The sequence below is a fragment of the Salmo trutta genome, chromosome 14, assembly GCF_901001165.1.
Source record: "Salmo trutta chromosome 14, fSalTru1.1, whole genome shotgun sequence".
NCBI lineage: Eukaryota > Metazoa > Chordata > Actinopteri > Salmoniformes > Salmonidae > Salmo > Salmo trutta.
Window position 1 is genome coordinate 59,046,071 of NC_042970.1, and position 24,628 is coordinate 59,070,698.

Genomic DNA, 24,628 nt, shown 5'->3' on the forward strand with positions numbered 1-24,628 from the left:
TGGGTAAGAGAAAAATATGTAATCTATTTTAAATTCTGAGTGTAACAACAAAATTAGGAATAAGTCAACAGGTATGAATACTTTCTGATTTAAGTGAATTTGTCAAAATACTTTTGGTTCCTTAAACTGGGGGGGACTATTTACAAAAAGTTGTAATTTCTATGGATGAAAATACCCTAAAATTAAAGCTGACCGTCTGCACTTAAACATCAGTTATTGTTTTATTTCAAAGCACTGGAGTACAGAGCCAAAACAACAACAAAATGGGTCACTGTTCAAATACTTTTGGACCTCAGTGTACATGCCTCTTAGAACTAGTGTTAGTTACTATAGCTAGTAGAATATGTACCATTATTATTATCATCAAGTACTATATTGCGCATCTGTATTCAAATCTGTCAATGAAGGCATTGGTTCAATTGTTTTGTTGGTATTAACAAATTAGCAATTTACAAGAAATGGGTGTTTTTCCTCAAACGGTTGTAGATGTTTGTAGCACTACAGTACATAAAGTTGGGGTAAATTCCTTATCAATCACATTTCTGGAAATTATAATTGATTAACAGAGATTCAAGATAATTGATGAAGGGTCAATTCAGAAAATAAGGCCACCATGGAGAAAAGGGTGCATCCCAAATGGAACCCTGTTGCCTATTTAGTGCACTACTGTTGAGCAGGGCCCATAGCAGTGCGCTATAGGGAATAGGGTGCCATTTGGGGGCCGCACACAATTCTCTGTCATCAGAATGCGTCTAGGCTTGGGTGAGTCCTGGGTTTGACCAGTCTGTCTAGCATGCCCTGACCCATCTTAGCAGCTAGTAGAGACACCAAAGGGCTGCAATCTGAAGTGACCGCCAAGTCATAGGCCGTCAGACCTCTGTCGTTCTTCTTCCGAATGCTGGCGTTGCATCTGGAAGGATTGGGATGGGATAAATGAATTGACCCTGGTTATGTACAGCAGGGTTTCCCAAACTCGGTCCAGGGGCCCAACCTGGGGGCACATTTTGTTTTTTGCCCTAGCACTACACAGCTGATTCAAATAACCAACTCATCAAGCTTTGATTATTTGAATCAGCTGTGTAGTGTTAGGGCAAAAAACAAAATGTGGCCCCAGGACCGAGTTTGGAAAAGAAACCCTGATGTACAGTATTTTGGAAATAGTAAATTCCTGATATGGGCTATGAAATGGCTTGGGGCTGTCCTACGTGCGTGCACTAAACCGGAGCATGCAGATATAAAGTATATAGCTGGTAGTCTCTTACCCTAATAATGTCTCTGCACACCGTAAGCCCTTACTTCCAAGAGCAACAGCCTCATGCAGAGCGGTGTTGTTCACCCTATGAAAGAAGAAAGAGAGAAACGTAAACCTTTTTTAAAGTGGAAAGACACGAGAACGACAATCCCAGGTCCAACACCTTAGAGTATTTTCAGCATGAAATTTATACCGGTGCGATTAATGGTTGGATGCAGCTCATGCACATGTAAAGGCTGCTACACACTACGCAGACGGAGCTTACTTTGCGTAGAGTTTTTGTGCCGCTGAATTTTTTAGAATGGACATTATACGGCGCTCCGTTCGCGTAGTGTGTAGCAGGCTTAAAGTAATAGCACTTCGGGAGACAACTTCTGACAAGATTCTCCGGGGGACTGTAGGTGCAGCACTGTACTTACGGCCCAGACTGCAGGTTGACGTCAGCTCCCCTTTGTACCAGCACAGGGAGGACCTCGTGGTGCTCGTGCAGCACAGCAACAACCAGGGCAGGGTGCCCGTCGCACCCCTGGCATGAGGGATCTGCACCCTGGCACAACATCACAATGTTAGGGGCAATACAAGCAGGGAAAATTAGATTATTTTTTTTACTATGCTGACCCAAAAGTTGCAGTGCTGGCTCTGATATTACTTTCACATGGATGTAACAAGATTCCAGCAACTCTGGAATCTGTGCAACCAGGTCAGCGTAGTACAGTTCGGTTCGGCTATATCAGTCGGTGTAGTTATTTCATGGTCCTTCGAGACAGAATCTTAACTAGCATCTCAATATGAACATTCCTTTTACCAGCTTTGATTAAGTTACCTCATCAAGCAGTTGCTGGACCACAGAGATCTCCCCCCTCCCATCTGGGCCAACTTCCCTCAGAAGCAGACTGTCTTTGGATGGCTTGGAAATAAAAAATAAATTATTGTCATAACAAATTAAGCTCATTGGACATTAACACCATTCACTTACAGTTAGATATGCAGTGACCTAGCAGTATTGTGAATGTGTGCATTGAAACAGATCATGCCCGTGAAATAATGCAGTTGGATTAAACTGAACTGCACTGCGGAAAGTTTGCACTTTTCCAAGGGCACAAACGACTGTAAACAAAAGTATAAAGCTATGGCTCGGTCCAGAAACAACCCCAATCCCTTAAACCCTCGGTACCTGTGGAGATCTGAAAGGATTTGACAGGGAAAAGCAATATGCCTAAAGTCTTACCAAGCCTATTGGAGAGCCGGGTGGACCATATGTGATCCTCTCAGATCTCCACAAGGGCTTGGGGTTGTTTCTGGGTTGTTCCAAATCCGAGCCAAAGCCTCAGCTAAGAAAATGTCCAACTCACAGGCGGTTTCTGTGCAACGTCAGAGGTCCAGCTCTGACTGAGGTTTTTCACTGTTCTCCTGGAAGCTGCAGACTTTGAGGTAGCGTTCTCACTCCCTAACAGCAACATCACAGCCAGACAACATGAATATACATAAAACTGTACCTAAAATAAATTCACATGAATATAAAGAATGCTCTAAAACAAATAATAAACCGATACTTCTGAGACGTCAACGAATAACTAAGGGTAGTATTCTGGCTTAAGAGTCAAGCATTTAGTGTCGGATTCTGGTGTATTGGTCTACACATGCCCCATGGCGACGGGGGTCAGGCATGTAAATTTAGTAAGTCTCTCGTAAAAAAGTCCTCTAAAGTAGAATAAATAAAATATTGCGTAATTGCGTCAGATGCTCAATTAGGGTCTGGCAGGAGAGGTTGAGAGAAAGATAGTAGCGAAGTCTCCACCCCCCTAAACAGAAACGTAGTCTGTCCCCGAGAGATAAGTATAAGATAGACAGTAGATGGTATTAATATCTCAAGTTGAAATAAAAAGTAGGTAGGTTTACCTTTCTCACCCAGGCTGGTCTGTCTGGCTGATAGGCCGCTCATGCCTTCCGTCACACTGCTGAGGTTCTGGTTCTCTGATAGGATAAGGGGCTTCTCAGTCCCGTCTAACTGACAGGACTAAGAAAATATTTGTTGGGGGCCTTATGTTTGGCCTGAAATATGCTCCAGACAAGACAGAAGAATTTACTAAAGGAAAGATTTTACACAGGACAAGGAATCCCACAATATTTAGCAAATTAAAAGTGATTGACGGGTGACATGTTACAATGTATAACAGAAATGCCAATTTAAATATGTCCATTTCAAAGTGTCATAGCATAGCAAAAATGAAAGACCTTAGTTTTTTCAAGTCCGGCAGAGACAAAGTTGATCCTCAAACTGACTTCATAGTTGTCCTCCTGGATCACAGCTGAAACCATCTGAACCGAGGAAAAAAAAAACAAGAAGCACATGAACATGAACATACATCAAAGATCATTTTCCCCCCCATTGTCCTGGGGATAAGGAATACTTTTATGAATACCTTCTTAGGGACATTTGCATGAATTGGAACCAATGCTACAGATAGTGTTTGGTTCCAGATAATGATAACACCGTACAGATATAATGTGTTGTAAGACTTGTCATAAACACCTATGACACCCCTCCATACAATTTTGTCATATCCAATTGGTAGTTAGTCTTTTTTATTTATTTTCTTATTTAAAAAACACTTTTTTATTGAATATTCGAAACATACAATATACTTGCAGTGAAGACGCTCAATAACTACATCATACCAGTCATCCAACAGATTCCTATTCAGAGCGATACACAGAAGCATCCAGAGTCAATGCACCAATTACAATGCACCAATTACAGTCCAATTACAGTCCAATTACAGTCTTGTGCCATCGCTGCAACTCCCGTATGGACTCGGGAGAGGCAAAGGTCGAGAGCCGTGCGTCCTCCGAAACACAACCCCGTCAAGTCGCACTGCTTGACACAATGCACGCTTAACCCTGAAGCCAGCCGCACCAATGTGTCGGAGGAAATGCTGTACACTGCGACACAGCCCTATATCGAACCAGGATCTGCAGTAACGCAGCTAGCACTTTGATGCAGTGCCTTAGACGACTGTGCCACTCGGGAGGCCAACACCCTTTTTTAATGTCTTAGTGACACTAATGATCTTATGATGATCCTGTCTAACTTACAGTTATAGAAATACAGTTGATGTCGGAAGTTTACATACACTTAGGTTGGAGTCATTAAAACTTGTTTTTCAACCACTCCACAAATTTCTTGTTAACAAACTATAGTTTTGGCAAGTTGGTTAGGACATCTACTTTGTGCATGACACAAGTAATATTTCCAACAATTGTTTACAGACAGATTATTTAACTTATAATTCACTGTCACAATTCCAGTGGGTCAGAAGTTTACATACACTAAGTTGACTGTGCCTTTAAACAGCTTGGAAAATTCCAGGAAATTATGTCATGGCTTTAGAAGCTTCTGATAGGCTAATTTACATAATTTGAGTCAATTGGAGCTGTACCTGTGGATGTATTTCAAGGCCTACCTTCAAACTCAGTGCCTCTTTGCTTGACATCATGGGAAAATCAAAAGAAATCAGCCAAGACCTCAGAAAAAATTGTAGACCTCCACAAGTCTGGTTCAGCCTTGGGAGCAATTTCCAAACGCCTGAAGGTACCACGTTCATCTGTAGAAACAATAGGTCGCAAGTATAAACACAATGGGACCACGCAGCCGCCATACCGCTCAGGAAGGAGATGCGTTCTGTCTCCTAGAGATGAACGTACTTTGGTGCGAAAAGTGCAAATCAATCCCAGAACAACAGCACAAGACCATGTGAAGATGCTGGAGGAAACAGGTACAAAAGTATCTATATCCACAGTAAAACGAGTCCTATGTCGACATAACCTGAAAGGCCACTCAGCAAGGAAGAAGCCACTGCTCCAAAACCGGCACAAAAAAGCCAGACTACGGTTTGCAACTGCACATGGCGACAAAGATCGTACTTTTTGGAGAAATCTCCTCTGGTCTGATGAAACAAAAATAGAACTGTTTGGCCATAATGACCATCGTTATGTTTGGAGGAAAAAGGGGGAAGCTTGCAAGCCGAAGAACACCATCCCAACCGTGAAGCATGGGGGTGGCAGCATCATGTTGTGGGGGTGCTTTGCTGCAGGAGGGACTGGTGCACTTCACAAAATAGGAAGGAAAATGATGTGGATATATTGAAGCAACATCTCAAGACATCAGTCAGGAAGTTAAAGCTTGGTCGCAAATGGGTCTTCCAAATGGACAATGACCCCAAGCATACTTCCAAAGTTTTGGCAAAATGGCTTAAGAAAAACAAAGTCAAGGTATTGGAGTGGCCATCACAATGCCCTGACCTCAATCCTATGGAAAATTTGTGGGCAGAACTGAAAAAGCATGTGCGAGCAAGGAGGCCTACAAACCTCACTCAGTTACACCATCTCTGTCAGGAGGAATGGGCCAAATTCACCCAACTTATTGTGGGAAGTTTGTGGAAGGCTACCCGAAACGTTTGACCCAAGTTAAACAATTTAGGCAATGCTACCAAATACTAATTGAGTGTATGTAAACTCCTGACCCACTGGGAATGTGATGAAAGAAATAAAAGCTGAAATATATCCTTCTCTCTACTATTATTCTGATGTTTCACATTCTTAAAATAAAGTGGTGATCCTAACTGACCTAAGACAGGGAATTTTTACTAGGATTAAATGTCAGGAATTGTGAAAAACTGAGTTTAAATGTATTTGGCTAAGGTGTATGTAAACTTCCGACTTCAACTGTACTTAAAGGTTCATACAAGCTAATAAAACATTCTGTGTCTGTTTGCTTTTAGTAAAATATTACCAAGATTATAGCCCGGATTAGTTATGAGAGAGGCTAGTCATACCCGGCCCATGCGAGGCTCCCCTATGAGAGCTCGAAAGTCAGTGTTGTTCTGAGTGTAGCTGCGCAGGTGAGCACACACATGGTCCAGCTGCTTCCTCCAGTACCCTAGAGAAGAGTGAGAGAGTGATAAAAGGGAGAACGAAAGTGTCAGAGACAGTTTCTAAGAAAAAGAGTCCCCAGCATTTATTTTACTACTTCGTGGTGCAAGCAATAAAACAGTAGAAGAGGTTCCTGCCTTTCCAGGGAGTTTTTCCAAGCCACTGTGCTTCTGCATCTGCATTGCTTGCTTGTTGGGGTTCTTGGCTGGGTATCTGTATAGCACTTTGTGACAACTGCTGATGTGAAAAGGGCTTCATAAAATAAATGTGATTGATTGAGAAAGTGGTCAGCTCTGTAGCGTTGGTTAGTGCTTGTACTGTATAACCTTAGTTTTTGCAGTTGTCTTACTAACCCTGCAGGGAGGCCTGGGCTTTTGGGGCACAAAAAAATGTTTTCGCCCTGTTCTTTTGCCCTGTAACCACATGGTCGCCAGTTCAAGCTTCACTGCGGCTTTTCTCCCTCTATCGCTACATTAGGGTTAGTTGTGCTCTGGGATAACGTTTTCCCTAGGAACAGATCTAGGATCAACTTCCTCTCCCCCAATCCTAACCTTAACCATTAGTGGGGAAAATGCTAAATTGACCCAAGGTCAGTATCTAGGGGCAACTTCACCCTACACCAGTTAGCAGTTATTTAGGCACTGGCAAGCGGTCACCTCTGCCTGGGCTTATAGCTGTGAGCAGTGGTCTGCGGTCCCTCATCTGCTCCTGTCTCCTCAGCTCCAGCGCCACCTGCTGGCCCTTCCTGTGGACTTCAGTGCCCGACGGGTAGAACAAGCCCACCGTCTGAGTCTGCTGGTCCGCCCGTGCTGGTGCCAGGGCCAACGCCACACCGGGGGAAACGGAGGAGGGCACAGCCTGCCAGGTGGCAGTGGCACCATCAGAGGTGTGAGTGGACATCTGTTAAGAGAGGGAGAGAAAGAAAGAAAGAAAGAAAGAAAGAAAGAAAGAGAGGGGGAGGAAGAGTGATAGACAGAGAGAGGGGGGTGAGAAATAAGGAGAGATTGAGAAAGATAGAAATGGAGAGAAATGTTTATTTATTTAATTGTGGGAAGGATGGCTCTAACAAAACACTCAGAGAATGTACCACTGTATCACATTTGGTGACTAAGAGTGCGTGCACACACGTGTGCCCTTTTAACAAGGGTTATTAGAATCAGGGTGGGGCTCAATATCATTTCAATTCAGGAAGTTAACTGAAATTCCAATTTTCCTCAATGATTCTCTGTGAGAAGAATATGGAATTGGAATTTAAGTTTACTTCCTGAATTGACTTAATTGAAATGAAATTGACCCCCCCCCAACCCTGTTTAGATATGAGTAAATATGGCAAGGTGAGGGACATACTCGCTCCAACTCCAGTTTCCCCCCCATGGAATAGGCAAGGCTGGCACGTGACTCCCCCCTAGGTGGCCCCTCCAGAAACACCCCACAGGAGCCACAGAAGTTGGCATAGGGGTGGCTGCTCGCTCCGCACCGGGAGCAGATCAAACAGCTGACTGAATGGCCAGGCTGGCAGGGATGGGCACCAGTTTACAACAGAGAATAAAATGGACAGAGGATAAAAGGTACACTTGTGAAGAAAATGTGTGCGCTTGCTTCAGCTGTCTAAAAGTATGTTTATTGTAGTGGAAGAAGTTTAAATTGCTAGAGGCTAATGTTAACCTGGTGGAACCAGTCTCATTGCTGCTTTCAACATTCTGTTTCGGTTGAATGGATGGAGGAACAGATGGTTGGGGCAAGTAGTATGCTTACCTTGGAACCGCACCAGTCACAGAAGCGTGCATCCGAGTGGTTGACCCGGCTGCACTTAGAACAGGACATCATCTTGCCTGCTCCAGATGGAAGTGGCGGGGCACTCTGACCACCAAAAACAGCCTAGACAGAAAAATGTCAAAAAACCTACGGTAGCACCTTGACTTCTCAAGAAATGAAATCTAATGTGTACAATCACAACATGTAGGCCAACATCTGACAATGCACAAGAGTCACTACGTCTCTCACAGGGTGGGTGCTGGAGAGCTACTGGATGTGCAGGCTTTCGTTCCAGCCCATCACTAACACCACTGACACCACTAGTCCAAACTGAAACCATGACTAGATCATTATTTGAAACAGGTGTGTTAGTGATGGGATGGAACAAAAGCCTGCAGACCCAGTGGCTACGTACTAGTAATAGTACGAGCGGAATGGGAGAAACCTGGTTGTATAAACTCCTCATGGTAGTTCACGCTCTCAATATGTTGAGAGAGATACTTCTCAGAAGGTAAGTGTGATATTCAACTATAAAATGTTCGGAGTGTAGTTACATTAAACTGGCTGTCTGGAGCATATTATACAATAACTAAAGTATATATGTACAGTATATATGTTTTATTGTCACATACACCGGATAGGTGCAGTGAAATGTGTTGTTTTATAGGGTCAGCCATAGTACAACGGCGCCCCTGGAGCAAATTAGGGCTAAGTGCCTTGCTCAAGGGCACATCGACAGATTTTTCACCTTGTTGGCTCGGATATTCCAACCAGGCAGCAACCTTTCGGTTACTGGTCCAACGCAATTATATGCTGCGGGTGGAGGTTTTTCAACTTGAGAAGAGAGTTTACCCAATTCAACTTGGTTACATTTTTTCGTAGTTTGCTTGCTTTCTGACTGATTTCATACTACAACAAAAACCTAGGCATTTATACAAGTCTAAACTAAGCCTAATAAGGATAATTAGGCTACTATAATACAATCAATGAGCTCTTACAGTGGGTGGCTGCAGTAGTTTAGTTTCACAGGTGACACAATTTGAGATATGCGGAGGGTTTCCGGTTCCACATGACGGACAGATCACCTTGTTCTACAGCACAGAAAAAGGAAGCGAGTGGACAGGTGTACACACACACACACACACACACACACACACACACACACACACACACACACACACACACACACACACACACACACACACACACAGAGTGCAAGTGAAAAAAACAATCCATTTACACTGCTTTGGATTGAAAAGGTAAATGTTAACACACCTGCAAATAAAGTATTCTATATTCAAACATGTAAATGTGCAAAGTCACAAGGTGTTTGAAAGCAGAGTGTTTGTGGCAGTAAACTTGATATTTACCTGGAGTCTTAAGCTGGCCTGAGGCTGGAGCTGGGGGCTCATGGGGGCCTCACATACCACACATGTGGGGGTGTTGACAGGCACCATTGTTTTACAGTGGACACACAAGCCCATCTAAAAACAAAAGAGATCCCAAACCTGGGCTGGTAAACATTGAATTGAAATGCCAGAACGAACACACAGGCCAAATTGAACATTTAATTGAAAGGCCTGAATGAACATACAGACCTGTTATCCTTGGGTGACTTAAGGGGGGAAAACTACTTAAAACACTGAATAACACTAAACTGCATTTCAATTTGCAGCTATATACTGCAATATTCAAAAGTATATCCAAATCCTTTTTGTGATTTTCCCTGAAATCATATTATTTTGTGGTGGCATTTTTCTGCATCTTAAAACAAACAGTAATATAAAACTAATGTTAAATGCCACACTGTAAAATGTGCATACAATCAAAGAGTAGGCCATCAACAAAATGTTAACAATAGTAGCAGTATCAATAGTAGAAGGTGGTTTTAGGACTGGGGTGATACCTGTCCACCCTCTGTGGGTGGCAGCCTCTGGCCTGGCACAGGCAGCACAGCGGTGCCACACTGCAGACAAAAGCGGGCAAAGGGGTCTGAGGGGCGATGGCTCAAGCACTTCACACACCTGGGGAAAGGTAGAAGTTGCGAGAGATCATTCGCTTCTCCATTAGAAACAATCTCTCTGCATCTTTGTCTCATGCTTTTTCGCTTTCTTTCTCTCTCTCTCTCTTTCTCTCTCTCTCGCTTTCTGTTCACTCACCTCAGAAAGTCTGTCTCCCTTTGGATTCTTGACATTTGAGTGCTGGTTAGGTTTTTGAAGGGACTGTCTTCCAAGCTTGCATTCTGAAAGACCATTTAACACCAAATAATTCATGTTCTGTGGCGTTCTAAGTAAGGAGCTGTATTTGCTCATATCATTTCATAATCTATGCATGGTATGACAATGACCATATGCTAACTTGGAACACCAGGGTTGTGGGTTTGATTCCCGCATGGGTCACAATGTATTTGTTAACTCTTAGCAGATTCTGATAATTGACTATATTACAACCAGTCACCATCATCACCGTAATAATGATATAACATAATTGATCATATAAATATAATTATAAACCGGGTGGTTCGAGCCCTATGGGGCTCTGCGTTGGGTCGTGCCTAAGAACAGCCCTTAGCCGTGGTATATTGGCTATATAACACACCCCCTCGGGCCTTACTGCTTAAATAATATTCACAATATATTTTTGGTGAATGTACCAGTGTCTGAGAACGATGTGAAGACATGGGCTCCGAAGCAGGGGACACAAGCCCTAGACGGCTGCTGAGGAACCGTGGACCTTTAGGGGGCCGGTAGGTCTTTGGCACTAAAGAGGACACACACAACTATTACCAAAACGTACACGCTCTTACACTGCATAACATTCATAAACTATCAAGAATCCACTTCATATTATAAAAGGGTATTACTGATAGCTTATGAATGTTATAAAGTTTATAAGAATTATATGAATCTCCATATATATAGTAAATGTCCGTTTGACTGTGTTTGCACCACAGAGATCCTATTCTAATTCCCAATTCTATGGTATGCACTGACACAGCAGCTTACACTTGTTGAGATAAGCATTTCGAAACGCTGATATTGAGTTTATAACAGTGTTTCACATTGCACATGAATATGATATTTAGCACTTACATTACAGTATGACAGTTGTATGGTCAACTGTACACAAATATTTTTGTGACATTAATATTTTTATAGGGCAGGGGGAAATAGCTCTTTAGGGAAATTGGTATTGAGCTATCTTTGTGGTGTTGTTTAGGCAGTGTAAATTGCTCATTAGTAAAGGTTATTAAATTAGACATACCTTGAAGCTTCAGTGAGGCATCTCCAGAACCGTTCGCTGTCCCCATCTCCTGTGAGAAACAGTACAATACAATAGACCCACAGTAACAGCATACTCAGCTTCCCCTCAGCTTGTTCAGAACACATATTGATACAGATGACAACACATTTGTTTGAATGATTCATCATTGTAATGTATACAGTTTTCATGAGAATGCCTTAGCGCTTGATGTTGCCTAACATGCAATAACAATTGTGTCAGTTATGTCACGTCATTGCTAGGCTTCCCCAGAAAATCTGTGAAGAAGCATGACGTTTTAGTAAAGTTTTAGAGATTCATAGCAAATTTAATGCAGACTGGCAATGTGACATATCTTGTCATAAGCTGTCGTTACATGTCAAACTTCACACGACATTGAAATGAAGTGTTAGCATGCAAATATGCCTGACTATACCTGTCTAGGGAGGTCTCGTTCATACTCCTTCAGAAAGTTATCTTCCTTGTCCTCAATGGAAGGTGGCTCGTTTGAGGGCACATACTCCACCAGAAATAGCTTGGTGACAATGGCACTCTCTCGACCATCCCTAAGGCAGATGAACATAAGGTCATTTGTAGTCATCAATTATCCATAATAGCAATTATTATAACATAACAGCACCAGACCTCAGTCAAATAAGCATTTAGGGTACCCTTGATTTTGCTTGGAGTTTGCACTTTTGGGACTATTATGTTGATTCAATTGTACAGGGAAAACGAAATAATATTTGACCTAAGACTGAATGGCAATGAAACAATAAATGTCTTTGTGTGATATATTTTTGTAGAATCCTTTCACAATCCAACCTGGTGATAGCCAGAGCTTTGACTGACACTTTGCCCTCAGGTAAGCGTATTGGTCCGCTATACTTCAAAGTGCTGTTCTCTCCAAACCCTGGTCTCTTCGTCACCTCTGGTTTAGTACCATCCAGAGTGTAGTAGATAGTGACATCTGGGGTATCTAGGCAGCAATATATGTTATTTGTCAAAAACCTTTGAATCTAGGGCAGATGTTATCTATCAGCGCACTGTGGATCTCATTTTTTTAAATGAAACAATGTTCAAACATAAAAGTGGTACATAATATATATTAATGTTTACTCTAGCAACATCCACACATTATGGATACACGCATGTTTTCACCTGATTTGAGCTCAACAGGAGTTGTGGTGTCTATCTCATGCTTGGCTTTACCAGGAGGTGGGATTCGAATCGGTATGATGAGAGGCACCACAATGCAACCGGCTGCCATATTCTGTCCTATAATAAAAATGCATTCGGCTATAAAAACCTTTTCATCAGTCCATTGCAAAAGTGACATGTTTTATTATAAAACGTTTAAGCGGGATAAAAGCGTTTTTCTACCTGATATAGATGCGTTGATCAGTGACCGCTGATGTTTCATTTCCTACTCGAGGCAGCAACGGAGAAACATTCTCCTTAGCAACCACCACAGCAAATGGCAGGATTCACAATGTTTTCATTGTTTATTCTCAACTTTCATTATATTTGTTATCATTTTGCAATTCCTGAAATACTTGTTGAACTTTGAATGCTCGCGCCATAGAAATGTAATTCACTGCGTTCTATGCATGTCTTGCAGGCTCTTTCATTATATTCAAGTCAACCATTATCTTAGCCTCTTTGTTATTGTTACAAAATACACCGACTGCTTTGCTATCCCTCACTAAATGCAAAAATACTGATGACAATAGGCTGAGGAAAGAAATCTAATTACAAATTAATTGAACTACAGTGAAAAGTATTTTCTACAGGCAATTTCCGGCCTTCTATATAGCCAACCAAATGCGACTTGGACCCAAAGTCACATGTTCAAATGTTGATTAATTGCGTTGCATTGCTAGCTAGCTACCTACCTACCTAACTAACTAACTAACATACAATATTTTACAATTCTCCACGATGGCGGATGTGAAAGTAAAGAAAGAATCCACAGATCCCGTAGACATTGAAAACAGGTTTGTCGCTGTCAAGAAGGCCCTAGCATAGACTAGCTCGCAACCTAGTTAGCTAGGTAGCTGTCTATTTTCACTATCTCAAATGGGCTACATTTGACCAACTATAGTAGCTAGCAAGACTTAGACCAAGGGACTTTAGCTACTTTTAAATATGCCTTATACAACTAAACAAAGCTGCTAAAGAAGGCGTTTCAAATAATTCAGCCATGTTTTTAATCCTAAACTCCTAGACCCACAAGTTTGACAATGACAGTTTGATTCATGTAGCTAGCTAGCTAACTACTGTATAATACATGAACTAGCTACTGTAATGCTCGTCATCTACTAGTTAGACTAGCTATCTAGCTACGTCAATCATTATTTCTGAGTAAGCAGTAAGACATTTATAGTTGAATTTATAGTAAATCTGATGTCCTGACTAGCTAGGTTCCTAACTAACGTTAATGTTCTCCTCTATTATAAAGGATAAAGGCACTCTGTCAACAGTTCCCTCATGGAATAACAGACCAGGTGATCCAGAATGACATGCCTCATTTGGAGGCTCAACAGAGAGCCATGGCCATCAACAGACTACTGTCATTGGTAAGTGGCACAGGTGTAGCCGTGGTGCCAGTCCGTTTCTGCTCTCTTAACGACTCCTTATGAAATTGTCATGCCAATAGGCTCAATAGTTCTGGTTGATAGCGCAATGCTGAGGATAAGAATAATGTAAACAAGTTTGTTTTTGTGCACAAAGGGTCAGTTGGACCTTCTACGAAATAGCTCAGGACTTCTATACCGCATGAAGGATGCCCAGACAGCAGGGTAAATGTCAGCATCAACATTTAACAATGTTTTTTTAAGGAAGCCTTTAGGAAGGACTTATATTTTTGGATGATTGGTGACTTTAACTGTGTTTTATTATGTCCCAAAGCAAAATGAAAGGCTCCGACAATCAAGAGAAGCTGGTGTATCAGGTCATTGAGGATGCAGGAAACAAAGGTAGGAATTTCAGAGGGGTCCTGTCCAGACAACCCCTAGCCCCTGTCCCCTTAGGTAGCCTACTTGGGTAGATCAGACGGAATTGGATAGGTATAAGCTAGTCTAGGTGACATTTTCCCCATATTGTTTACATCTATCCAATCCTCTCAGATCTACCCGAGTGCTATGGGGTAAGAGATGGGTGTTGTCTTTGGATGGGGCAATCAAGTCCATTCAAACCTGGCCAACTCACCGTGTTCACACTTGACACTTGACACTTCACAGTATCCACAACCACATTATTTTCCGTTAGTGTATTTCTTTGTGAAATGTTCTTTCCGTTTGTATATTTATGAACTGTCCTCTTGCTTTTACACAGGGATCTGGAGCAGGGACATTAGATATAAGAGCAACCTTCCTCTGACAGAGATCAACAAGATCCTCAAGAACCTAGAGAGCAAGAAGCTGATCAAGGCTGTGAAATCAGTGGCTGTGAGTCGAGCTTCAAACACAAAAATATTCTGAGATGCATGTTTTAAAAACCAGCGATAAATAATTGAATCAAGAAAAGCACCACTTAATAATATGAATGCATCAGCAGTCATGCCATCCAAACTCTGTATAATTGTTTAGTCTCACTTATGAGTTATTGTTGTTGTTTATCCAGGCGTCAAAGAAGAAGGTTTACATGCTATACAACCTGCAGCCAGACCGCTCGGTGACTGGGGGAGCCTGGTACAGTGACCAGGACTTTGAGTCTGAGTTTGTGGAGGTTCTCAATCAGCAGTGTTTCAAATTCCTTCAGAGTAAGGTGAGGGGTCCACTGAATGGGAGTGGGACAACTGTCTTACAATGTACAAGTCACTGAAATTAAAAGGGTGTGTTCTGTACTGAACATTTTTGGAAATAAGCTACTAATTACACTGATTTTATATGAGCACATCAACGTTGGGAACAGTAGATTATGCCATAAAGAAAAACTTTACGGCTTCTGGGGCACTTGCATTTGTTTTGGAATGCACCCTACAATTCTTCCAATTCTAAACGGAGTGCTGGTTGACATAGCCAGAAACGACTCTGGCTCTTAGTTATAGGCTATCTGGTAACCAAGAGTTTACTAAGACATCATTTCTACGGTCATTTTGGTTTGTTTGTCACCCTCTAGGCCGAGGTGGCGAGGGACAGCAAGCAGAACCCCATGGTGCAAAGAAACAGTTCCTTTGCCACCTCTCACGAAGTGTGGAAGTATATTTGTGAACTTGGCATCAGCAAGGTGAGACTGCTGCTGGCTACATTCTGTTTGGTTTTGACTGCAATTTTTTTCAAGTTTTTACAGGTAACGGACAAAGTTGTCAAGACTAGGGTGAAATCCTCAACTGGTTGGTCAGGACCGGGGCATATTTGTCCATACTTAGTACTATTTTCACACTATTGACCAAACAGAGCTGTACTGTCTGCACTGGCCTGGTTATGAATCTGCTATAGTTGCAGGAAATGGTCCGGAAAGGTCCATGCAAAAAGAAAATGTCAGAGTCAACAAAGTATGGTTGGTACTCTGTACAAATAAGGTGAAAAGGGTACAATGTGAGGGGGTCAAATGTAACAACTGTCTCACCTTTTTAGCATACAGTTGCTATGTATTTCCTATGGAGGTTGTAAGTCTGAATATTGCACTTTGTGTACAGGTGGACCTGTCTATGGAGGACATTGAGACTATTCTGAACACACTCATCTACGACGGCAAGGTGGAGATGACCATCATCGCGGCCAAGGAGGGTACTGTGGGCAGTGTGGACGGCCAGATGAAGCTGTACAGAGGGGTCAACCCCATCATCCAGCCCACGGGCCTGGTCAAGGCGCCCTGTGGCCTCTGTCCGGTGAGCCCCCCTTCACAGGCAACAGCAGCCAGGTGGCTCCGTTTCAATATCCATACCAGCATATCACTTGGTATTAAACATCGCATTGGGGATATACACTGAGTGCACAAAATATTAGGAACACCTTTTCCGTGACCGACTGACCAGGTGAATCCAGGTGAAAGCTATGATCCTTATTGATGTGACTTGTTAAATCCACTTCAATGAGTGTAAATGAAGGGGAGGAGACAGGTTAAAGAAGGATTTTTTAGCCTTGAGACAATCGAGACATGTATTGTGTGTGTGCCATTCAAAGGGTGAATGGCAAGACAAAAGATTTAAGTGCCTTTGAACAGGGTATGGTAGTTGGTGCCAGGCGCACCGGTTTGTGTTAAGAACTGCAACGCTGCTAGGTTTTACACGCTCAACAGTTTCCTGTGTGTATCAAGAAGGGTCCACCACCCAAAGGACATCCAGCCAAGTTGACACAACTGTGGGAAGCATTGGAATCAACATGGGCCTCTGTGGAATGCTCTTGATACCTTGTAGAGTCCATGCCCAGATGAATTGAGGCTATTCTGAGGGCAAAAGGGGGTGCATCAATATTAAGGTGTTCCTAATATTTTGTACACTGTGTATACCAGTGGTCGCCAACTGGTCGATCTTCACGGCATTCCTAGTCGATAGCCAAATATTTCTGTAGAAAAGCCAACAAACGATAAAGGCTTGCGCTCCTTTTTTAAAATTGTGTTGAGCTGTTGCCGGTAGGTGCACTTGATTCAAAAGTCCTGTGCACCGGGTAAGCAAAGTGTTCCCGTGAGACAAACTCCGCCTACCCGGCGGACTGGCAAATCTGTGACTAAATTGAGTGTACCTACTGCACTGCCCAATCGGATAGCTCAAATCACCGTGGCTACAGAGCTTCCATGACCCTGGCCACAGCCAAGTTTAATAGGCTGCTAGCCTACGTAAGATTGAATCACTTTTAAAACCATCACCACAGAGAGACTGTCAAAGAATTCAGCGAAGAGCTGCTGTTTTTATGAGTGAGTTCATGTTTAAGTTTATGTTCAGCACTGTCACTGTTTTTATTCAACACTATTACAAAACGCGCTTCTCGATACTTCCGCTCGGGCTGCAGCTGCAATGAATGAGTAGCCAAGTATTGATAGTCCTGCGTTTTTTTTATTATTATTATTATTATTAGCAGCTCGTCGTGTCGATTTTAAGATTAGGGAATATTTCACTTTCTCTGGTCATAGGAACAACATGAATTTGTGCATGAGGCAGATGCAGTGCGACTTGAGTTTTGCCATCTGGTGGAAGACTGTCCCCTCTCTCTGGTCAGTCTCACCGGAGGAAAGGAATGCGAGAGCAGGAGGTTGGGAAAAATCATTTTGAACGGTCATCCAAGTCGGAAACTCGGGCGTCTTTCTTGAGCTCCGACTTTTCGACCTGAAGATCACTGACGTCGTGATTTGATCTCGTTGACCATCAGATGCAGGTATCATCAGTCCAGTAAAATAAAAAAAGCGAATTATTTCAATTCATGCTCCACAGTGCCTCACAAGTGCTAAACCAACTGATCTCTTTTGTTATCAAAGCTCGAGTTTTGAAATATAATATAGTCTGATTAACAGTATTGGCAGGCCAATCATATAGCCAATGTGCTGTGATAATGTATTAGGCCTACTGCCCAAACCTCATTCTTACAAAACTGTTTGTGTGCGGTTAATGTAAAAAAACAAACATCTGAGGAGTAGATCTCAGTTTGCTTTTTGACTGCGAAAGTGATCTTGACTCAGAAAAGGTTGGTGACCACTGGTGTATACTAACACTGAAACTACATCACTAGTGTTGCGTTTTCCTTCATTAGCGTTGTTTATAGTTTGCTACACCAAAAGCAGCAAACGGAGGCACAAATCAAAAGCGCCAGCCACTTTATCAGTTGAGAATGCTTCAGAGACACGTAAACACACATACCCTGTATGGTTTGGCCGTAAGTGGTATGCTAGTGTGGACATTGGAGTGCCCAGTCCCTCGTCATACTAGAAAGGCATGTTTTGACCTTGGGCTGGGCAGAAAGAAAGCAGACCTGCAGAGTTCTGATCCTAAATGTTTATTTCTATTCAAAGTACTTCACCTGTAGCCAGATAGCCAGCAGGAAATGCTAGAAAAAGGTAAAGTAAGTATGGTGATGCAGGAGCGTACTTTTTTTTAACCTTTATTTAACTAGGCAAGTCAGTTAAGAACAAATTCTTATTTACAATGATGGCCTATCTGGGAACAGTGGTTTAACTGCCTTGTTCAGGGACAGAACGACAGATTTTTATCTTGTCAGCTCGGGGATTCGATCCCGCAACCTTTCGCTTACTGGCCCAACGCTCTAACCACTAGGCTAGCCCCTAACCCCTACTAAATGTATTTCTCTCTCTCTTCTCTTAGGTGTTTGATGATTGTCATGAAGGAGGCGAGATATCCCCCTCTAACTGTGTGTATATGGCAGAGTGGCTGGACTTTTGATCAGTGACTTGGCTTGTTTAGTTTTTTTTCCTCTGTGGAAAAGTTTCATGAATAATTTTTTTTTCTAGCAACTTTTGATGCATCTGAAGATATTTTTATTTATACAGGGCTTAATAAATATTTTAAGACTGACTGAGAACGTCTACTCTCCTTGGGAATGTAACAAGCTCAATTGTGTCCTGCCGCTACATTTATCTATTCTTTTATTTATATTTTTATTTATTTAACCTTTATTTATGTGGCACTCATGAAAGTGGTGAAGATGGACAAGTTTTGCAAAAGCATTCCTTTTGCTCTGGGAATAAACAGAAGTTGTTTAACTTCTTCAGCACACATGATATAACACAGCATTGTTGTATTATAAAAAGCCTAAAGCTTTTTGTCAGACACATTTTTAAACCCCTTGTGCCAATGTGAATATTATCTGTAGCAATAGCAATCATACAGCTGCCTACATTGCAGTTATGTAGATATCATATTGATGAGCCTTCTTAGCTTCAAATGTCAAGTCAGTCATTTTAGTATCTATAGCAACTATAGGGCATTTCATTAAAAGTAAATCACAATTGCAGGTAAACCTTAGAATTATCTGCAAAATCTTGCGTAATTGTGTCAGATGCTCGATTAGAGACTGGGTAGAGATGTAAGAGAAAAGTCTCTACCCCCTTAAACGGAAACTCTCAGCCAAACACCTCAAACCAAAGCTGTTAGTGTAATGTATTCGCAATCAAAATGTGTCTGCAAGAACAGATCACTCGAGGCAACTCTTAAATAGACTGAGCGTTATGACGTTGCTACAAAGCCCTTGCTTACAGGTTGAAAGGTCGTGCTTCAGACAATCCCACGCTTGTAATCTTGGAAGATTGTTGGGAATATGAAGTATTTCAGAGGGGTTTTGGCTCGGGGATTGGAAAAAGGGTAGATGGGTATGCTATCAGGGATCTGGTAAGGCTGACTGGTATGTTGCTTCATGTCTGAAGGCCTTAGCTGGATCTCAATCTGATTGAAGAAAATGAGTGGTATGATGTGGATCATTTGGGTACACTAGATCACTGTAATCAGTTTTATTTCTGTTTGGCAATGTTGGATTGAAGGGTCCCAATAGCATGTGTTTTTATACCAGAGTTCAATGTTAGCCTGTGCAAGTGATTACCCTAATGTTTGTCTGTAAATTCTGTTTGAGCGCAAGCGCCAAGACCAGTGGACATGTATGCTGTTTGTCGCAGACTTTTTGTGCCAAAACCATCAGCATAGTTAAGGGATGGAAACACATATTACTTCTGTCTTTTCGCACAGCATTTTATTTGCAAGAAGCCAGTTTGATGGAAACTCACGGCTGTCAGTAAAATGTGCATTTGTGGGTGAATCTTAATATTTGCTGAGCTCTTTCAACGAACTGCTGAAAACACAGGTGAATCAAAACTGGCGAGTCTTCCGTAGAGCACTCAAAGTAATGCAGCAAAAGATAAGCACATTGATGACATTGTGAACTACACTTGATAAAATGGAATCTCCATCATATCGTAATTATAAGGGTCCACATGAGGATTCCCCCAGAGGGACACAGAGTGAAGGGAGCAACTGAACAGATATTCGTATTTGGGCTATTGTCTTCGTTGCGTGTCATATTCCAATGGCGGACAACTCTGCTGCTTTTTAAGCAGCTGCCATCAGCTTTCGCACTGCGTCAATGAGCTCAGGGAATTGTGTGTTCTGGAAGTGTCCTCGGTCTGTGTATTTGTGCAGCACCGCGCCCAGGCCCTCGGCCACAGCTTGCTGCTCCTCCCAAGGCAGGAAGGGGTCATCTGTGGAGCCAAACTGAACGATGTGCCCAACGTTTCTTCTCATTTGCTCCCACTCCCATGGCCGGCCAAAATATCCTGAGTGAAGAGATACACAGGGAGACATAACGGTGTGCTCCAAACTACCTACATTGCAGTCGCATACTATCAGATCATTAAATTATATTGATGGGGTCTCTGCAATGTCAAACACTACTTCCACATTTGCAGGGATCGGATACAGATCTGATTGGTCTCATATCTCTACAAATGAGTAAATGGAGTTGTACATTAAACCAATTACTTTACGATATGATAATCTGCACAACCCGACTGCAATATAGGCATACTGGGATGCAGCTGCTGTTTCAGTGACTTGAGGTGGGGGGATGGATAAACGAGTGGTGATTTACATTAAACTGGATTTAGGGACACTTGACTGCAGCTTTTCTGTGGTGCTCTTGTATCCCAATTCAGAAATGAACACTAGGCTAGTCTAAACACCTGGGTCCAGTTTTTCAGAATCAGAATGATCTGGATTCTTTAACCCCCTATTTTGCTTTCCAGGATCAGATCAACCTTGGTGATTTGGAGCCAGAAAATGGTTGGATAGGGTTATTCTGATCCAGACATGAAAATTTCAACATCACAGAATCTGTATTTTCAGTGCTTTGAATAGGCCTACACCTTGCCATGTACTGGACAGGCAATGTTACTACAGATGACTAAACTACATGAATAAAGATATTCATATAAATTATGGAGCTTGCTTCTCTTATCACTTGTAAGTACATGCTTTTATTTGACACTGCTCAATACAACAACTGACCACATACCTATACTGCAGTCAATTTAACATAATGGAAAGATTTAATGAAACCTTTTTTATTTCTCTGAAATTCCACTATTGTAATGCCTTTCACCTTTCTAAATCTACCCTTCTAGTGAGATCAAGATTATCCAGATTTTCATCACTACACACCGAATGATCAGAATCACATTTTTCAGTTTTGAAATACCCAATTTAAATATTTAATCCAACCTGAATCCAATTAGAAAAGTGGTTGTTGTTGTTAATTGGAAGTGACGCTGGTAAAAAATCTGTAAACTCACCACTCTCTCTCTCATTCTCATCTCCCAGGTCAGAAGTATAGGCACCCACCAGAATGAGGCCATACACCTTGTGTGTTTCTGCATACCTGCATGGTACCACAAAGTTAGGTATAGTAACTTTCCAACAAACAAAAAGGAAGAGTTTGCATGAGGAATATCCTCAAATTCTTTGTAATCACGATCCTACCTCATGGCTGCAGCTGCCCCAGAGCTGTGGCCAATGATGACAGTCTCCTCATCACATTGGAGCTCCTCCTGTATGAATGGCAACCATATGCTCTCTCTGGCTGTCACTAGAAAAATAAAAACAGTACTAGCACCTCACAGTAATGACATTGGAGGCCCAAAATGAATGGGTTTAAATACTGAACTTCATTCTACATACCTGGGTCAGGCATGTTGCTCAACAGGCAGGTCATATCTGGAATCTACAGGACAGCAAGTTTACTATTAATACCAAATGAAGTATCAGTAAGTAAAGGTTGAAAATGGGCAATTCCACGCCAGGATAGCCCAAAAAATGTTTGGTATTTCAGATTGTTATGGCAATTCTCACATAGAAACTTCTTTGGTAGGAAGGATGTTATGATTTTTCCATTTGCATCACAAACCATTTCTGAGAAAAGCATGATGAAGAAAGTGGCAATTTTAGGTCCTTTTCGACCTATACCGCTGATAAGACCCTATGATCCGTGAACTGCACATGATACAGACATCTTGGTTTCATTATACTCCTTATAGTATGCTCTAAAATATGGAGTAAGTGGAAATTCTGAAATGCAATTTTTCACATTAGTTTATTCAACATTGGAAATATATCTCAAAAGTACCCTTTTTGATATAGCAAATTTTTTGTTTGAAACAATATACTCTTCAAACACGTCACATTTCCAGAGTGGGTGCTTTGCTACTCTTAAAGATATGACCCATTTTATACATAGAAATTGACATTGGTTAATGACCTATCATATTTCAGCAAATCACCAGGAAGTTCCCTTTGAATTCATTTTCCCCATTCAATGCGTCATAACTTCAAAAGTAGCAGAGCACCCACTGGAAATGTGATGTACTTGTAAAGTATATTGTTTTAAACAATAATGTCTAAAAATGTACAAAATCAAAAAGGGTAATTTTGAGATATTCACATTTTTATTGTTGAATGTATTCAGGTGAAACATTTTATTTCAAAATCTAGGACATACTCCATCATACTCTTCCATCATATAATTCTCAGAAATGATTTGGGATACAAATGTAAAAAGCATATCAAACATTCTTCCTCCAAATGAAGTTTCTATGGAATAATTTCCAGAACAATCATAGACCATATCTCTTCCATGCATTGCACTTGTCAATTAGAACCCTGTATGAAGGATATCCTCCATCCACAATGCAGGGCTCTGTATAGAGCTAGCTTATAATGTGATATCTGAGAAATCTAGGCTAGTTTATAATGTGATATGTGAGAAATATAGGCATTTGTGGTAATCGGTCACTGTATATAATAATTCATTATTTGGTGTATATTAATACGCATGTGTGAATTTGTCTATTATAAATGTTTTAATCCCAACTCCCCTAGACAAAGCCACCTTGCCATTCCATAATTGCTGCTGTGGCTACTGCTGGCTAGCATGAGGATGATTTTCAGGAAAATGTAAGTATTTAAATCTTTTCCATGTACCATATCTCGCACTGGCACAATGCTGTCTTAATGTAACCATGATTGCCTACCGACGCCCATGAGCTCAGTGTAAAGGTATCTTCATGCAAAACTAAAACAAGTGGTTCCTACAGTTTAAAGTTCATGAGCCATTTATAAGTTATTCTTCTTGATGTCTACATATCATTACTCTAAAAGTCCAAAAATGTATGTAACAAGCAGAGTAACCAATACATGAAACAGTTGTCAAAATCATAGGAGCCACAGTACGCACATCCCGTGTTGGGAGCATGCGGGCGCAAGCTCTTAGACTTTCGCATACTTTAGCAGTGCGCACCTTATTTATCTGTTTTTTGCCCCATCCATACCAATTGGACCGCTCTACATCTCCAGCTCCATTTCCTGGGACAATTATCGCTTTCGTCAGTGGCATTTTCTCTTATCCACGTTGTCTTCTGTCGATGTTTGAAAACACTTCCCTAAACAATGCTGACTGAGTAGTATTTCATCAGTGCATGTTCGAGTGAGTCAATTTTGCGCAGCAAATGGTTGTGTTCCAGATAGTCCATAGAAATATTAGAGGACTCAACCAGATTTAGCATGTACATGGCCATTGAGGGAGTTCGACTAAGTGCAACCGAAGACTTCGCCGTCGGCCAAAATGGGGAACCTGGCTCATGCCTGGTAGGCAGCCCGGTTCTGAAACCTATGCAATCAACGGTCTGGGGCATTAATCGAACCCCTTCATTTTGAAGTAGTCAACTGGTTGGGAGCGATCAGCCATTGATCCAAGCATCGTCTTAATCTTCAAATGGTGTGCTATGGTTTGTAAATGGATGTAAGCTATATCAACGCCATTTTGTGGCCACAATAAATGAATGCCACACAAGATTTGGTTCAGGACTCCAGCACTGCAGGTGGCCATAAATCACCAATATTAGCTTTACACTTTTTTCAAACACAAAATAAGAAAATGGGCCAATGCAGCCGTTTTTATTTCAATATCCAATTATTTCTAGGCAACAATTAAGTACCGTACTGTGAGTGTTTTCAAATAAAATGGTCAAAAATAAACAATTTAGCAAAGAGCAATTTCTCAAGCAAATATTTTAGCTAGGACTCTCTGGGAGTGGTCTGAGTGGGGAGGGGAAAACTGAAAACCAGCTGTTATTGGCAGAGAGGTTTGGAACTCTTTCATATTGGTCTATTAACTAATTTACTGCCTGGTGACATCACCAGGCATGCCAAAACCACACCACACCAAAATGGACAGAAATTTTAGGTTGTCTTTTCAAACAGCTCTTACACTAAACTGGCATTATCCAAATTTTTACAATGTCACAGTATTATTCCAACCTCATAGTGTGGAAATGTATATAAAACATAGGTAAATCACATTTTTGACTGCACTGGGCCTTTAAAATGGACACTCAATGGCGCTGCCCATGCTGTCACAGACACAATAATGGCACAGATACAGAGATAAGACCTCTTTCCATCAAATGACAAAATAATTATATAATTCCATCACAAAT

At 41.6% G+C, this 24,628-nt stretch overlaps 3 protein-coding genes across 5 annotated transcripts; 1 reads left to right on the forward strand and 2 right to left on the reverse strand.

Moving 5' to 3' along the window:
- Positions 1–197: 197 nt before the first annotated feature.
- Positions 198–13,033, reverse strand: dzank1 (double zinc ribbon and ankyrin repeat domains 1). Of its 3 annotated transcripts, none has more exons than XM_029776552.1 (21): positions 12,584–13,033; positions 12,362–12,478; positions 12,089–12,179; positions 11,637–11,766; positions 11,204–11,252; positions 10,593–10,699; positions 10,099–10,181; positions 9,846–9,963; positions 9,310–9,423; positions 8,938–9,030; positions 7,940–8,062; positions 7,532–7,696; positions 6,841–7,084; positions 6,088–6,191; positions 3,488–3,571; positions 3,152–3,269; positions 2,605–2,699; positions 2,076–2,159; positions 1,672–1,799; positions 1,263–1,337; positions 198–910 (listed from the first exon to the last, which is right to left on the reverse strand). In XM_029776552.1, exons 1-21 carry the CDS (start codon positions 12,621–12,623, stop codon positions 742–744), a joined length of 2,331 nt encoding a protein of 776 aa, XP_029632412.1. In that variant the 5' UTR covers positions 12,624–13,033; the 3' UTR covers positions 198–741. The 3 variants fall into 3 exon arrangements, with proteins under 3 accessions (XP_029632412.1, XP_029632411.1, XP_029632409.1); XM_029776551.1 differs by having other exon boundaries at positions 11,204–11,249; positions 12,026–12,179; XM_029776549.1 differs by having other exon boundaries at positions 12,026–12,179.
- A 9-nt stretch (positions 13,034–13,042) lies between these two features.
- Positions 13,043–18,670, forward strand: polr3f (polymerase (RNA) III (DNA directed) polypeptide F). Its single transcript, XM_029776553.1, has 9 exons — positions 13,043–13,197; positions 13,662–13,779; positions 13,934–14,001; positions 14,111–14,178; positions 14,537–14,649; positions 14,825–14,968; positions 15,323–15,430; positions 15,843–16,034; positions 18,459–18,670. Exons 1-9 carry the CDS (start codon positions 13,142–13,144, stop codon positions 18,534–18,536), a joined length of 945 nt encoding a protein of 314 aa, XP_029632413.1. The 5' UTR covers positions 13,043–13,141; the 3' UTR covers positions 18,537–18,670.
- Positions 18,671–19,814: 1,144 nt separating this feature from the next.
- Positions 19,815–23,618, reverse strand: rbbp9 (retinoblastoma binding protein 9). Its single transcript, XM_029776554.1, has 5 exons — positions 23,431–23,618; positions 21,816–21,858; positions 21,618–21,723; positions 21,431–21,516; positions 19,815–20,416 (listed from the first exon to the last, which is right to left on the reverse strand). The coding sequence occupies exons 1-5, from the start codon at positions 23,524–23,526 to the stop codon at positions 20,193–20,195; spliced, it is 555 nt and encodes a 184-aa protein (XP_029632414.1). The 5' UTR covers positions 23,527–23,618; the 3' UTR covers positions 19,815–20,192.
- Positions 23,619–24,628: the final 1,010 nt, after the last annotated feature.

What these genes read in the sequence shown, in the direction of transcription:
- dzank1 (XM_029776549.1), bottom strand. Translation starts at nt 12,623, where the DNA reads ATGAAACATCAGCGGTCACTGATCAACGCATCTATATCAG. An exon ending in GATCAACGCATCTATATCAG is followed by an intron (nt 12,479 to 12,583) that starts GTAGAAAAACGC and finishes TTTTTATTATAG; the next exon opens with GACAGAATATGGCAGCCGGT. An exon ending in TCCTGTTGAGCTCAAATCAG is followed by an intron (nt 12,180 to 12,361) that starts GTGAAAACATGC and finishes ATTGCTGCCTAG; the next exon opens with ATACCCCAGATGTCACTATC.
- polr3f (XM_029776553.1), top strand. Translation starts at nt 13,142, where the DNA reads ATGGCGGATGTGAAAGTAAAGAAAGAATCCACAGATCCCGTAGACATT. An exon ending in CCCGTAGACATTGAAAACAG is followed by an intron (nt 13,198 to 13,661) that starts GTTTGTCGCTGT and finishes TCTATTATAAAG; the next exon opens with GATAAAGGCACTCTGTCAAC. An exon ending in CGCCCTGTGGCCTCTGTCCG is followed by an intron (nt 16,035 to 18,458) that starts GTGAGCCCCCCT and finishes CTCTTCTCTTAG; the next exon opens with GTGTTTGATGATTGTCATGA.
- rbbp9 (XM_029776554.1), bottom strand. Translation starts at nt 23,526, where the DNA reads ATGCCACTGACGAAAGCGATAATTGTCCCAGGAAATGGAGCTGGAGAT. An exon ending in GGGGCAGCTGCAGCCATGAG is followed by an intron (nt 21,517 to 21,617) that starts GTAGGATCGTGA and finishes GGTACCATGCAG; the next exon opens with GTATGCAGAAACACACAAGG. An exon ending in TGAGAATGAGAGAGAGAGTG is followed by an intron (nt 20,417 to 21,430) that starts GTGAGTTTACAG and finishes CTCTTCACTCAG; the next exon opens with GATATTTTGGCCGGCCATGG.